The 13,996-nt window shown below is 42.5% G+C and overlaps 1 protein-coding gene and 1 non-coding gene across 2 annotated transcripts in view; one reads left to right on the top strand and one right to left on the bottom strand.

The window, feature by feature from the left end:
* pgpep1 (pyroglutamyl-peptidase I) overlaps nucleotides 1–13,990 on the top strand; it is a 29,732-nt gene extending 15,742 nt beyond the window's left edge. The window contains exons 3-5 of the mRNA XM_043721479.1: nucleotides 8,385–8,501; nucleotides 11,018–11,250; nucleotides 12,555–13,990. Of these exons, the coding sequence (XP_043577414.1) occupies nucleotides 8,385–8,501; nucleotides 11,018–11,250; nucleotides 12,555–12,747 (543 nt within the window). The 3' untranslated portion in view covers nucleotides 12,748–13,990. The remainder of the gene's footprint in view (nucleotides 1–8,384; nucleotides 8,502–11,017; nucleotides 11,251–12,554) is intronic.
* Nucleotides 6,351–6,423, bottom strand: trnak-cuu. The gene has a single exon. It is a non-coding gene; the product is annotated as a tRNA-Lys (tRNA).
* Nucleotides 13,991–13,996: the final 6 nt, after the last annotated feature.

Here is a 13,996-nt window from a genome sequence, read left to right as displayed (position 1 = left end):
AACTGAAGTTACGAGCTCCACCAGTCTCTGAACTGAGAAGTAATTTTTTTTTGGTGGTGGATCTTTATCATAAAAAGAAATGTAAAGACATTTTTCCAGCATAAAAGTGGGATTGTGGAATTTTCTTGCTGTGTCTGAGCTAAACTACAGAAATATCCAACCATTAATCTATAAATCCTGACCTTGCAAACCTGGGCTGTCAATAGAGAGAGCATACTAAGGTTAGCAAAACAGTACCAGCAGGAACAGGTCTGTCACTGTGTAAAGCTGGGGTACAGTACTGGGGTATATCTATCTCTGATAACAACTTGTTTCGATATATCAGTTAGCAAATATTTAAGCTAGAAGAAGTTGGGGCCAGAGTTGACTAGTTGATTCTTCGAGCTATCCTGCCATTCAGTGAAATTCTAGCTGATCTTCAAATGCAATTCTGTTTTTCCGCTGTAACCCTGTATCCTTTAATTCCCTTGGTAATGAAAAATCTATTAATCTCAATCATGAACATACTCAATGTCTGAGAGTTTGTGTTCTGTAAGGAAGGATATTTACAAAGATTCATAATCTGTACGATTCAGATATTTCTTCTTAATTCACTCCTGATCTCTCATTCTGAGACAGTAACCTTCTGAAATAGACTTGTTTTACAGTTATTAACAGAATAATCCATTACACAAGGATGATTATTTCAGTTTTGCATCAGGTGGTATGAGTAAATAATGCAGGCTCTTGCATTCTGAAGATAATATTCTGGGAGACAAAAGCATTAAACTGAGATCCTCCTAACAATTTCGAATTCCAATTGATGAAGTTCCCAGTGCCCTGACCAATATTCCTCCTTTGAACAAAAGCCACTATTATTCTCTCATCTTTGTACAACGATGATCTCTAGACACCGAAGCAATATGTGTCTGCGGCATTCACCGCATTTGAGAAATTAGTTTTGAATCATTTTTAGGATGGCTTAGATTAGAACATAGAATATTACAGCACAGTACAGGCCCATCAGCCCTCGATGTTGCGCTGACCTGTGAAACCGATCTGAAGCTCACTAACCTATACTATTCTATTCTTGTCCATATGCCTATCCAATGACCATTTAAATGCCCTTAAAGTTGTTGGGTCTACTACTGTTGCAGGCAGTGTGTTCCACGCCACTACTACTCTGACGTCTGCCCTATATCTATCACACCCCAATTTAAAGCTATGTCCCCTCATGCTAGCCATCACCATCCAAGGACAAAGGCTCTCACTGTCCAACCTATCTAACCCTCTGATTATCTTATATGTCTCAATTACGTCACCTCTCAACCTTCTTATCTCTAACAAAAACAGCCTCAAGTCCCACAGCCTCAAGTCCCTCAGCCTTTCCTCGTAAGACCTTCCCTCCATACCAGGCAACATTCTCGTAAATCTCCTCTGAACCCTTTCCAAAGCTTCCACATCCTTCCTATAATGCGGTGATCAGAACTGTACACAATACTCCAAATGTGGCCTCACCAGAGTCTTGTACAGCTGCAGCATGACCTCATGGTTCCGAAACTCAATCCCTCGACCAATAAAAGCTAACACACCGTATGCCTTCTTTAACAACCCTGGCTGGCAACTTTGAGGGATCTATGCACCTGGACACAGATCTCTCTGCTCATCCACCCCACGAGGAATCTTACCATTAGCCCAGTACTCTGTTACTCCTTCCAAAGTGAATCACCTCGCAGTTTTCCACATTAAACTCCATTTGCCACCTCTCAGTCCAGCTCTGCAGCTTATCTATGTCCCTCTGTAACCTACAACATCTTTCGTCACTATCCATAACTCCACTGACCTTAATGTCATCCGCAAATTTACTAACCCATCCTTCTATGTCCTCATCCAGATCATTTGTGAAAATGACAAACAACAATGGACCCAAAACCGATCCTTGCTGTGTACCACCAGTAACCGAACCTCAGGATGAATATTTCCCATCAACCACCACCTTTCAGCTCACCAATTTCTGATCCATGGCGAAAGTGAGGACTGTTGATGCTGAGATCAGAGTCCAGATTTCTGATCCATGCCAATTTCTGGTCCAAACCGCTAAATTCTAATGCCTCCATATTTTGTGCAATAGCCTACCGTGGAGAACCTTATCAAATGCCTTACTGCAATCCATATACACCACATCAACCACTTTACCCTCATCTATCTGTTTGGTCACCTTCTCAAAGAACTCAACAAGGTTTGTGAGCCCTTCACAAAGCCTTGTTGACTATCCCTAATCAACTTATAATCAGCTAGAGAGGAATAACTCCTATCTCTTATAACCCTTTCCAATACTTTACCCACAACTGAAGTAAGGCTCACAGGTCTGTAATTTCCAGGGTTGTCTCTACTCCCCTTGAACAAGGGAGCGACATTTGCTATCCTCCAGACTTCTGGCACTATTCCGGTAGACAATGATAGAATCATGAAAATTTACAGCTCAGGAACAGGCCCTTCGGCCCTCCAAGCCTGAGCCTATCCAAATCACTGTCTAAACCTGTTGCCCAATTCCTAAGCATCTGTATCCCTCTGCTCCCCACTTACTCATGCATCTGTCCAGACGCATCTTAAATGAATCTACCGTGCCTGCCTCTACCACCTCTGCTGGCAACACGTTCCAAACGCCCACCACCCTCTGTGTGAAGTACTTGCCGCACGTATCCCCCTTAAACTTTCCACCTCTCACCTTGAAAGTGTGACCTCTCGTTATTGAATCCTTCCCCCTGGGGAAAAAGCTTGTCTCTATCCACCCTGTCTTTACCCTTCATGATTTTGTAAACCTCAATCAGGTTCCCCCCTCAATCTCCTTTTTTCTAATGAAAATAAACCTAACCTACCTCTCTTCATAGCTCGCACCTTCCAAGCCAGGCAACCATGATGGCATAAAGTTCAAAGCCAAAGGCTCAGCAATCTCCTCCCTGGCTTCCCAGAGAATCCCAGAGGATAAATCCCATCCAGCCCAGGGGGCTTATCTATTTTTACACTTTCCAAAATTGCTAACACCATCACTTTGTGAACCTCAATCCCATCTAGACTAGGAAGTTATCTAAGTTAAAGATCTCGCAACACCAGGTTATAGTCCAACATGTTTATTTGGTGGCACTAACATTTGAAGCGCTGCATCTTCATCAGGTGGTTGTGAAGCACGACCATAAGACAGAATTTATACCAAAAGATTACTGTCAACCAGCTGAAGTGATAAACCTAGATTAAGTCTTTCATCTTTTAGATGCTATACATTCAGTGTCTTATGATCCTGCTTCACAACCACCTGATGAAGAAGCAGCGCTTCAAATGTTAGTGGCTTCAAATAAACCTGTTGGACTGTAACCTGGTGTTGTGTCATTTTTAACTTTGTCCACCTCAGTCCAACACTGGTTCCTCCAAATTTAGATAACTGTTTTTTGTTTTGAATGTAATCTTTTTCATCTAACCACAGAATCTTATGGCTTGGAAAGTACCCAACATTGCCCATTCTACCTCTGTTGGAAGGAGCTCGCTGCTTAATTCCCATTCTTGTTGTGTTTTGTCTTGCGGTCAGTGCACCATTCAAGAGGCATGCTTTTGATATCATCACTGCTTCATAGTGTGTGATGTTTAGGGTTTTCAGATTTTAGATTGCTTCTTGGCTTACATCACTTGAAGCATGACATTTTTGGGTCGCTGACAGCATAGAATGGAAGTGAATGGTGAGAAAATGAAGCTGACTATCACTGGAATTTGTTGAGATGAATAAAATTAGTGTATTTCATGGGGAGCTGCATAACGCATGATTGGAATAGAAAAAGAGGTATACTCTGTTTGAGATGAAATTGGTTGCACAGAACTTTGAGCATGCAAATAAATAGCTCACCTCTTTGCTCTACATTCAGTGCAAATCATGACATTTTGAAGTGAATTGTTGGGTAAAATGTGATGTTTCTTACATAAGTCCTAGCAACCCAGAAAGGTGAATGTCCAGTTAATGTGTTTTAAAAACCCTACATTAAATAAGGAGATAATGTGCTCCGATCATAGTTGAAAACCGTGGTTCTTATGTAATAGCGTAAGATATTTAGCATTCAACACAAGTGTGCACCAAATTCCAAATGTGGTCGCACTCTATGTCCTGCATAAATATAGAAGCATCTCCCTAGTTTTATATTCCATTCCCATGTAATAATCAACAGCATTCCACTTGCCTTTCAAACCACTTGCTGGACTTGTATTCGAGCATTTTGTGACTCTATATACCAGGACACCCAGATCCCTCTGCATTGCAAAGTTTTGTAACCTCTTTCTCTATTCCAGTAATGTGCTGTATTTCTATTCTTCACGCTGAGGTGACGAGTTTGCCTTTTTTTGTATGTTACCTATCACCGTTCACTTTACCTACATCTCACATTGTATTTTCCTTTCCTTTTCACAGCTTACGCTGTCTTATTTGTTCTTGGGTTGTGGGTGTCAATAGTTGGGTCATCCCTAGTTGAGAAGATGGCAAATTTAGCAAGTAAAAATTTGGTCTGTTCATCCATCTGGGTGGCACGGTGGCTAAGTGGTTAGCACTGCTGCCTCCCAGTGCCAGGGACCCGGCACTTCCCTTGGGTGACTTGTCTGTGTGTGGAGTTTGCACATTCTCCCAGTGTCAGCGTGGGTTTCCTCTGGGTGCTCCCGTTTCCTCCCACAATCGAAAGATGTGCCGGTCAGGTGAATTGGCCATGCTAAATTGCCCATAGTGTTCGTCCGTTAGTCAGGGGTAAATGTAGGGGAATGGGTCTGGGTGGGCTACTCTTAGGAGGGTCTGTGTGGACTTGTTGGGCTGAAGGGCCTGTTTCCATACTGTAGAGAATCTAATCTAATCTCATGGATAAAGGTTGCAAATAATTGAAGTTTTGCACTGGTCCCTTTGCTATTCCACCACAGAACTTGCCAAACTGAAAATGACCCCTTTATACTTCTGTATTTCGCAATTGCTCACCAGTTCTCTCCATGCTATTGTTGGCCCTATCACCATAAGCTTTGTGCAATGTTTGAAACATCTAAACAAGTGCCTTTTGGAATATCATTTGCATTACATCAACCAGTTCCCCTCCATCCATATTGGTCATTACTTCTCTGTAGACACCTTCATGAATTAGAGATGGAAATGTGTTGCTGGAAAAGCGCAGCAGGTCAGGCAGCATCTAGGGAACAGGAGAATCGACGTTTCGGGCATTAGCCCTGAAGAAGGGCTAATGCCCGAAACGTCGATTCTCCTGTTCCCTGGATGCTGCCTGACCTGCTGCGCTTTTCCAGCAACACATTTCCATCTCTGATCTCCAGCATCTGCAGACCTCACTTTCTCCACCTTCATGAATTAGTCAAGCATTCGTTTTATCAAACCAAAGGCTCTTGGTAATGGTTAGTCTAGTCGTTGTGGGAGGAGCAAATTAAGTTTTAGAATTGGCAACACCATTGCGTCAACCAATCTGCACAGGTCTACAATCCACATGGTTCTTGCCCATGATCAGATCACAGTCAAATCTAACAGTGCTGCTTAAAACTAAACTTAATTCACTTTCATAGAATCATGTATTAAATGCTATGAAATGCTAAGTTCTGAAGAAGGCCATTCAGTCCACCATTTGTACTGGCTCTCTTGGTGGCATTTCACCTCGTCTGCTCCCCTACCTTTACAGTGTAGCCTTTCAGATTCCTCATCTTTAAATAATTATCCAATTCTTGTTCAAAAGCCACAAGCTCTACCTCCCCTGTCCTGTTAGGCCTTTCACCCAAGAGAGTTTCTTAGGGCAAATTCTTAAATTAGTGTTAATCCCATTCTTTATTCCCTATTCCCCATTCACAGATGTTAAGGTAATATTGGAATCAATAAACCTGCTTACTTTTATTTGGAACCGGTTTTGAGTAAATAGGAACTATGTCTTGGGATCAATATCTTCCCGTTTAATATCCTCTGACTTCACATGATCCTTTTTTTTAATCTCCTTGTACTGGTGAATTTGGGCTTCTGTTGCAGTTCTCTGGGGCTGTTCCCTTATTTAGATTACATTACAGTGTGGAAACAGGCCCTTCGGCCCAACAAGTCCACACCGACCCGCCGAAGCGTAACCCACCCATACCCCTACGTTTACCCCTTACCTAACACTACGGGCAATTTAGCATGGCCAATTCACCTGACCCTGCACATCTTTGTGACTGTGGGAGGAAACCGGAGCACCCGGAGGAAACCCAAGGGGAGAACATGCAAACTCCACACAGTCAGTCACCTGAGGCGGGAATTGAACCCAGGTCTCTGGCGCTGTGAGGCAGCAGTGCTAACCACTGTGCCACCGTGCCGCCCACAAGTGACCCGCCCGAGCAGGGACTTGAACCCTGGACCCTCCGATTAAGAGTCTGATGCTCTACCGACTGAGTTACCCGGGCTCGAGGCTTATGGCTCTGGTACAATGTGAAGTATACTCTCCTGGCTGGCTGAGCAGGTCTGAATGCGAAGTGTTATCAACTTCATCCTATACTTGGAACCTGTACAACTCCTTGAGAATTAAACTAGCTTCTCCATGATTCCGAAGCAAGCATTAGTTCTTCATTTTATTTTATTGTTTTGCTTAACGCTTGTTTCTTCAGTTGGCTCTAAAATATTACAAAGAAATGGACTTTTTTGGGCCACAGTTTTTCCAAGTCAAGCCAACTCGATAGTAGCAGATTAGAATCTTTGTATCCAGAACCCCGTCTTAACATATTATTATGTTCTATTGTGCGGACAAAACAGATTAGTGTGCTTTATTTTATGTTTAAGTTGTATATGTTTCTGCCCCTGCTGACCCCAGCTTTATGTTAGTTTATTTTAGTTTAGTTCAGAAGAAGGGTCACTGGACACGAAACATTAACTCCACTTTCTCTCCACAGGTGCTGCTAGCCCTGCTGTGTTTTTCCAGCAATTTCCGTTTTTGTTTTTAATTTATTTTAATTGCTAATAGGGTGTGGGCATCATTGTCTAGACTAACTCTGTCTCTAATTGCTAAGAGGGCAGTTCAGATTCAACCACATTGCCATGGATCTAGAGTCACATATAGACCAGACCAGACCAGACACAGGAGGGTGGGGGCACTTGGAGGATTTCCCACCCAACTGGGAGGGAGAGATGTTTTCAAGTGCATCTTGAACTTGATCAACATTGCTCGGGTAAAAGAGGTGGGGAAAGACTGTTGTTCTTGGTATGACAGAAAATGGCACAATTCACATCTTGGCAAGATTGACTGCAGGTTATTGAGAAGCAACAAAGGCTTTCATTGTTCTGAAGCATTTCATGATTCCACATTTTATTAGAGGGTGAGTTTGTGGGCCAGAGTACACAAGTTGTTCTTTGTAAATGCTGTCACGTAGACTGTCCTTTCTGTGTGTATTTCAGTGGCATGTTGGTGCACGCATGCGCATTTTTAAGTTGTCCCAATGATTGATGTGGTAGTTATGCTTCAAGGTTTTACTTGGCAACGCCCCAGTCCATTATTACACTCTGGCTTTTTTCTGGCACAGCTTAACTGGATGAGCCTCTGATTTAAAAGTTTTACAAAGGCCCAAATCTACATAATCTGGCTGCTTTATTTCTTTGTTTTATTAATCTGCATGTTTTCTTAATGTACCTTTGGTTTAATTAATCTTTGCAAAAATTCTGCCATATGATTTGACGTTTTGTCATTCTTTAAAACTGTTGCCAAATCAGTGATGAAAATTGAAATTAGCAAGCATGCCTACCACAGAAGTCTCTGGAGACCACATCACTGAATACGTTGATGAAAGATTTTTTCAGATTTAAAAGGCATCAAAGGTTATGGGGAGAAAACTGGAAGATGGCATTGAGATGCAGGGTTAGCCATGATCATATTGAATGCTGCCACAAACTCAAAGGGCTGAATGATCTACTGTTTGTTCCTAGCTGCTACCTTTCTATGTTTGAATATTACATTCTGCGCAAGTACCTCTATAAAAAAACATGCCGAGTAGAGTGTGGCGTGTTGGGGGAATTGGTGATAATTGGGGGTAACCAAGAGGACAGACTTGGGGCACAAAGATCTGAGAGTGTAATAGGGCTGAAGGAGGTTACAGCGATAGAGAGGAGATGAGGCTCTGTAGGAAGGAGATCATTTGCCAATCCTCCAGGGCAGAATTCAAACAGAGCAAACCAGTGAGTACGAAACCAATGCAGATGGGGCTGGTTTGGCCTTGCAGGATGCTTTTAGCAGAATTTTGTGCTGCATGTAACCCATAGATTATCATTTAGACATCAATTCTGAAGATGCTTTTATCTCTGTGAGATTCCAAGGTCAAATGATATCTATTAATCAGTGTCTCCTCTGCCACTATCATGTATCTTCTGACTATTTCAGGAATTACAGAAGCTTGGCCTAGGTGAAGAAGTGGATCTGTATGTGTATGAGATTCCAGTGGAATATCAGAAGGTCCTGGATTTGATTCCTTCTCTGTGGAAGCGTCATAACCCTCAGGTTAGACCCTGTTCTCCTCTCGGAGAATATAATCCCGAGGAAACCTTTTCTTGAGCTGTGAACAGTAACCACAAGCCTTGTCCAACATAGTGATTGAATGATTTTCTTGTCAATTAGGTTTGGAAATTGCACTGTTGCACATGACTGGTTGATTATTGGTGCATAATTTGTTTTCTGCAACAATTCTCCAATGGACTGTTGACCTTTACTTCAAAAGAACTGGAGTATAAAACTAGGGAGCTCTTGCTAAAACTATACAAGGCATTAGTTAGACCACAGTGGGACACTGAATAGGTTTGTGGCCCCTTTTCTGTGAAAACCTACTGTCATTAGAGGTAGCCCAGAATAGGTTCACTAGGTTGATTCTGGGTTTGGAGAGATTGTTATGCGGAGAGGCTGAGTAGGTTGGGCCTGTAACTCATTGGAGTTTAGAGGAATGAGAGGTAACCTGACTGAAACACCAGATTCTGAGGGTGGTTGACAGGGTAGATGTGGAAAGGTTCTTTCCCTTTGTGGGAGAGTTTAGGACCACAGGGTGTCATCTTCTGAACAAGGGTCACGTATTTAAGACAGACAAGGGTTTGTTTTCCTCTCAGGCATTAGTGAATCTGTGGAATGCTTTACTGCAGAGAGCTGTTGAGGGTGGGTGATTAAATTATGTTCCATGCTGAGTTTGACAGATTTTTACTGAATAAAGGAATCAAGGGGGTTATGGGGAAAAGGAAGGAAAGTGGTGTTGATGATTATCAGATCAACCACGATCTCATCGAATGGCAGAATAGACCCAAGGAGCTGAATGGCCAAAATCTGTTCCTACATCTTTCAGTCTCCAATTGGTTTAGCTCACTCGCAAAAAAAAGCCTGCTTCTATTTAAAGACTGTGCAATTCTGTTTGCTGTGATTTTGAGTCCCACTGTAGTCCTCCCCACCTTTAGCTATATTGGATGGCAAACTGTATCAATGCTGCTTATATTGTTCTCCTGCCTACCCATGTCAAATTTGGGTTTGAAGTTTTAAGTAGGATCTTGTTATCTACTACAGTATTCTCATTGGTCCCGGGAGTCACACTATTAGTACAGACATTTTCATCTGCATTTGACTGGTTCCTGGTATGATGTGATTGAAAATTTAGTCTAAACTTGAACGTTAATTCAACTTTTCGACATAAATGGGTAAATAAATTTTCAACAGCTGTTTGTCCTGTCATACTGATCTAATTGATCTGTAGTTCTTAACTCCGGGTGTGGGGGATTTCAAGACAGGAGGCATGTTTTTAAGGTGAGAGGAAAAGGATCTTTAAAAAGACATGAGAGGCAATATTTTTGCACAGAGGGTGGTTCGTGTGAGGAATGAACTTCCAGAGGAAAGTGTTGGATGCACGTACAGTTACAATGTTTAAATGACGTTTGGATAAGTACGTGAGTATGAAAGGTTTGGAGGGAGATGGGCCAGGAGTAGGCAGGTGGGACTGGTTTAGTTTGGCATGTACTGGTTAGACCGAAAGGTCTGTTTCCATGCTGTGTCTCTGATTCTATCCTTGGTTATCACGTCTTTAATTGGGACCAGTTTCCCACCGTCATCTTTATCATTTTGTAGCTATTTCCAAATCTGTATTCACATTTAAAGAACTGGTCTGAAGGAGTTACGTTAACTTTTCCATTAGTTTCACCTGTTGGTGCACATGGTCCATGGATAGAAGTGAAGAGTTGCCGCCAAGTTTTCAGTGGGATTAGGTGGATTTGTCACTTGTAGGTTCCCGGTATTTCCAACCAAATGTAATTGTATGTGTTGCTATAATGCAAAAACCCTTCTCAACGAACAGTGCCTCCTGTGTAGATACTATACTGTGAATAGTGGGCTATTCTCTAACAGTAATCACTAGACAGACCCAAGATGATATAAGGGACATCAGTGGCGGAAAACTCAAATAACACTTAGCCGGTACCATGTATGGTAGAGGTGGTAAGTACTAAAAGTTACCAGGAGTGGTCATCTGGCAAAGGACCTCGAGTACTGGCTCACAATATAAATCTCCAGGGTCGGCCCCATGGGATTCTGGGTAGTGTGGGTTTCTATTATCTATCATATACAGAACTTTTCCTTCCTACTGTCCATTTAACAGCTTCCCATCCCAAGGATAAGTAAGAGTATCTGATAGGCTTGTGCAGTATGCTTTGTTTTCAGATTGTCATCAGAAGCAAAGGCAAGTATGAGTTGAATAGTAAGGTTGGAGGTTGTTAAAAATCCCTCAAATTCTGGCAAATCCTAGCAAGTGTGCTGAGGGTGGGTCTCATAGAGGTTTTGACAAAAGCTTCCTCTGCAGTTTCCTGGTAAAGACGAAAGAGGGTAATAACGGAGAGGCTCTGGGAGGTGGCTGGGAAGGAGGGAGTGGGATAGAAGTTAGGTCAAAGATGGTGAGGGGTGTGGCAAAGACTTCAGCATATGTGATGGCCAAGATTAGCTGACCTTATCCTGCATCAGTTTCTGACATGTGTTTGTGAATTTTCTTTTCTTAGTTGTTCATCCATGTTGGAGTTTCGGGAATGGCCACCACAGTGACACTGGAAAAATGTGGACACAACCAGGGATACATGGGACTGGATAATCGATGTTACTGTCCAGACAATCACTGCTGTGTCCAGGGAGGACCGGACTGCCTCGAGTCTGTCATTGACATGGATGTCGTGTGTAACAAAATCACTGACCCACAACTGGACGTGGTCATTTCTGTCTCACAGGATGCTGGAAGGTAAGGGGGTGGGGTCACCACTTCCCATGACGTGTCTCCCTGGCTTTCCCTGACTGCTGTAGCTCATATCATTTGCAAACATCAGCTGCTTGCTAGAAGCAGAGTGAGAACTTGGTGAGCTGTGGAATCAATGGTTTTTCTCCAAAGCCAATTAACTTTAAAGGTAGGGATGGAAGCTGAACAACCACCGAGAGATGAGTGAATTAGCAATTGTGTGCAGGAAGAGAGAGCATGAGGAATTCTTTTTTTTTAAAAAAAATCTGTAAATGAAGTTCCTTCAGTGTCTCTGGGTCAAAATCCTGGAGCTCCCTCCCGAAGAGCACTGTGGGTCTACCTACAGCACATGGACTGCAGTGATTCAAGAAGGCAGCTCCTCTCCATCTTCTCAAGGGGCAACTAGGGACAGACAATAAATGCCAGTAATGCCCATGTCCCATGAGTGAATTAAGGAGGAGATGGGGTACGGTTTGTGTCTCAATGGATTCCTTCAAAACTCGCAGGAGATGATTGAAGGATTTTGAAGAGTTGGGTTTTAAGGAGGTTTTTGAACATGTAAAGGGCTAATGTGTGGGGGATGGTTGGAGTTCAGAGTGGAGGGAGGTCAATTTTAAACTCCATTCAAAACCCATTCACTTCAAGAGAACCTCAACCTGAGCTACAAATCTTTTCAAAATCCGCTAAGTATTCTAGTGATTAATTGAAGCAAACAGACCGAACTCAGCACGTCTGGCAGCATCTCTGAAGAGAGAAACAATTAATCTTTTGAGTCCAGTGACTCTACTTCAGAATACTTTTTCTGATGCTGGCTCAGTGGACCAGAAACATTAACTCAATTTCTCTCCACAGATGCTGACAGACCTGCTGAGTTTCTCCACCAATTTCTGTTTTTGTTTAAAAAAACAGCTGAATTTGATTTGAATAAATATGAGTCCTGGGAGGAGTCTTGCTGAAAGTGTTCAAAGTTATGATGGGTTTTGATTGTATCAGCAGGGAAATAAATAAGCTGCTTGTCGGTAATCAGAAGACTCATTTTTAGATAATTGGTGAAAGAGCCAGTGGAGCAGTGGGATGAGGAGTTTTATTAATGCAGCAAGTTGTGATCTCAAAGTCTGAAAGAGCGATGGCAGCAGATTAAGTCATTCTTTAATAAAAAGGCAATCCGATAAATATTAAAAGTTGAAGGAATATGAGGCCATTTCAGGAGAATGGTGATCAGAAGCTTTGATCGAACCAGTGCAGGCACATGGGCTGAATGGTTCAATTCTTAATTCTAACATTTTGTCTCCCTCTATCTCTCCATCCAGATACCTCTGTGATTTTACCTATTATACCTCTCTGCACCTGAGCCACGGCAAATCCGCTTTCATTCACGTGCCTCCTCTTGGGAAACCGTATACCGCTGAGCAGCTGGGGCGGGCTCTCCAGACCATTATTGGAGTGATGCTGGGTGTGCTGGAGCATCCCAATGCTAAGATGAACTGCCAGATGGCACACTGAGCTCTCAGGAGTGGGCATTAGGGCAAGCAGATCTGAGATCAAATTGTTTTCCACTTTCTAAACAGTTATGGGGTGCAACCCTGATTGTAGCTGCCATTATAAAATTCACATGTGGGAGAGGGCAACTGAGAGTCTAGAACCTCAATAACTGAAGTGTATTTTCTTTGGGGGTGGGTGGTACTCATGCAGTGTATTTAAAGTTCAGCTCCCGAAGACACTGAGATGATATGAAGTCAAGGACACCTCACTTTGGGCTGATGTATTGAGTGCACGTGCACACTGTGATACATTTAACTCTGCATTCGTTTTTTAGTAATGTTTTAAAATGAGCCATTTCTTACTGAGCATTTTTAAATCTGAGCCTGTAACAATGGCTATATTTTTGATCTTTTTAGGTTTTTCAATACGTCTGTCACAAATTTGCCCCTCTGTTCTCCTACCTCTTATTTCATTCACTTTGTCCTTGGTATAGACTTCTGCCACTTGCTTTTGTTTTGTATGTGCTTTCACTTTCTTTCTCTGGAATGGTCACACACATCCACCCCATCCACCCCCTTTAAGGTTTTCCCTTTTTCTTTAGGGCTGTCACCTTCTTTTCTGCTTGCTCCCCTGCTATTCTTTTCTGTTTCCCTCTTGCCCGCTCTCCAGTTCCTCGCTCGTTCTCTCTTTATCTTTCTGAAGCAGAACAATTTATGTTTAAGTCTGCGTGAATGGAAATGACAGATGGTCGCAGAAGCTCGATTTTGACTGTTCTGCTAAACTTTACCCCGAAGGCTAAAAGGCCACAGCCCCAGAGGCTGGATGCACTTAGGCACTTAGATGTTGTCACTACTCGAAGAGAACACATGCTCACAGCATGCATATGCAATGTTTGCTTTGTACTTAAGTCAGTTTTGACTAGATTTTGTATTTCTTTAAGGTTTGGACTAAACTAACCATAGCTTAGATGGTTTTAATTAGTTAAAGATAATACAAGAAAATTAGTTAATAAGTTAATGTCACTGTTTTTAAGACCTTAGTTACTTTGGCCGTCCAAGATTAAGTCCAACGTTCCTATCTCTCTTTGTGACCCTGTTGACTCTGGGTCATTGTTGGATTTCAGTACTGTTCTGCCGTCCCTTGGTTTCCTGTGGGATTTTGGCATAGGCCTGTTTTTCGAATGAATCCAGGGGAACTTGGCGACACACCATCTTAGCAGGACTTATACACTTAATGGTAAGGTCCTAGGGAGTGTTGCTGAACAAAGAGA

The sequence above is a fragment of the Chiloscyllium plagiosum genome, chromosome 31, assembly GCF_004010195.1.
Source record: "Chiloscyllium plagiosum isolate BGI_BamShark_2017 chromosome 31, ASM401019v2, whole genome shotgun sequence".
Taxonomy (NCBI): Eukaryota; Metazoa; Chordata; class Chondrichthyes; order Orectolobiformes; family Hemiscylliidae; genus Chiloscyllium; species Chiloscyllium plagiosum.
This window is presented reverse-complemented; position numbering and strand designations above follow the sequence as displayed.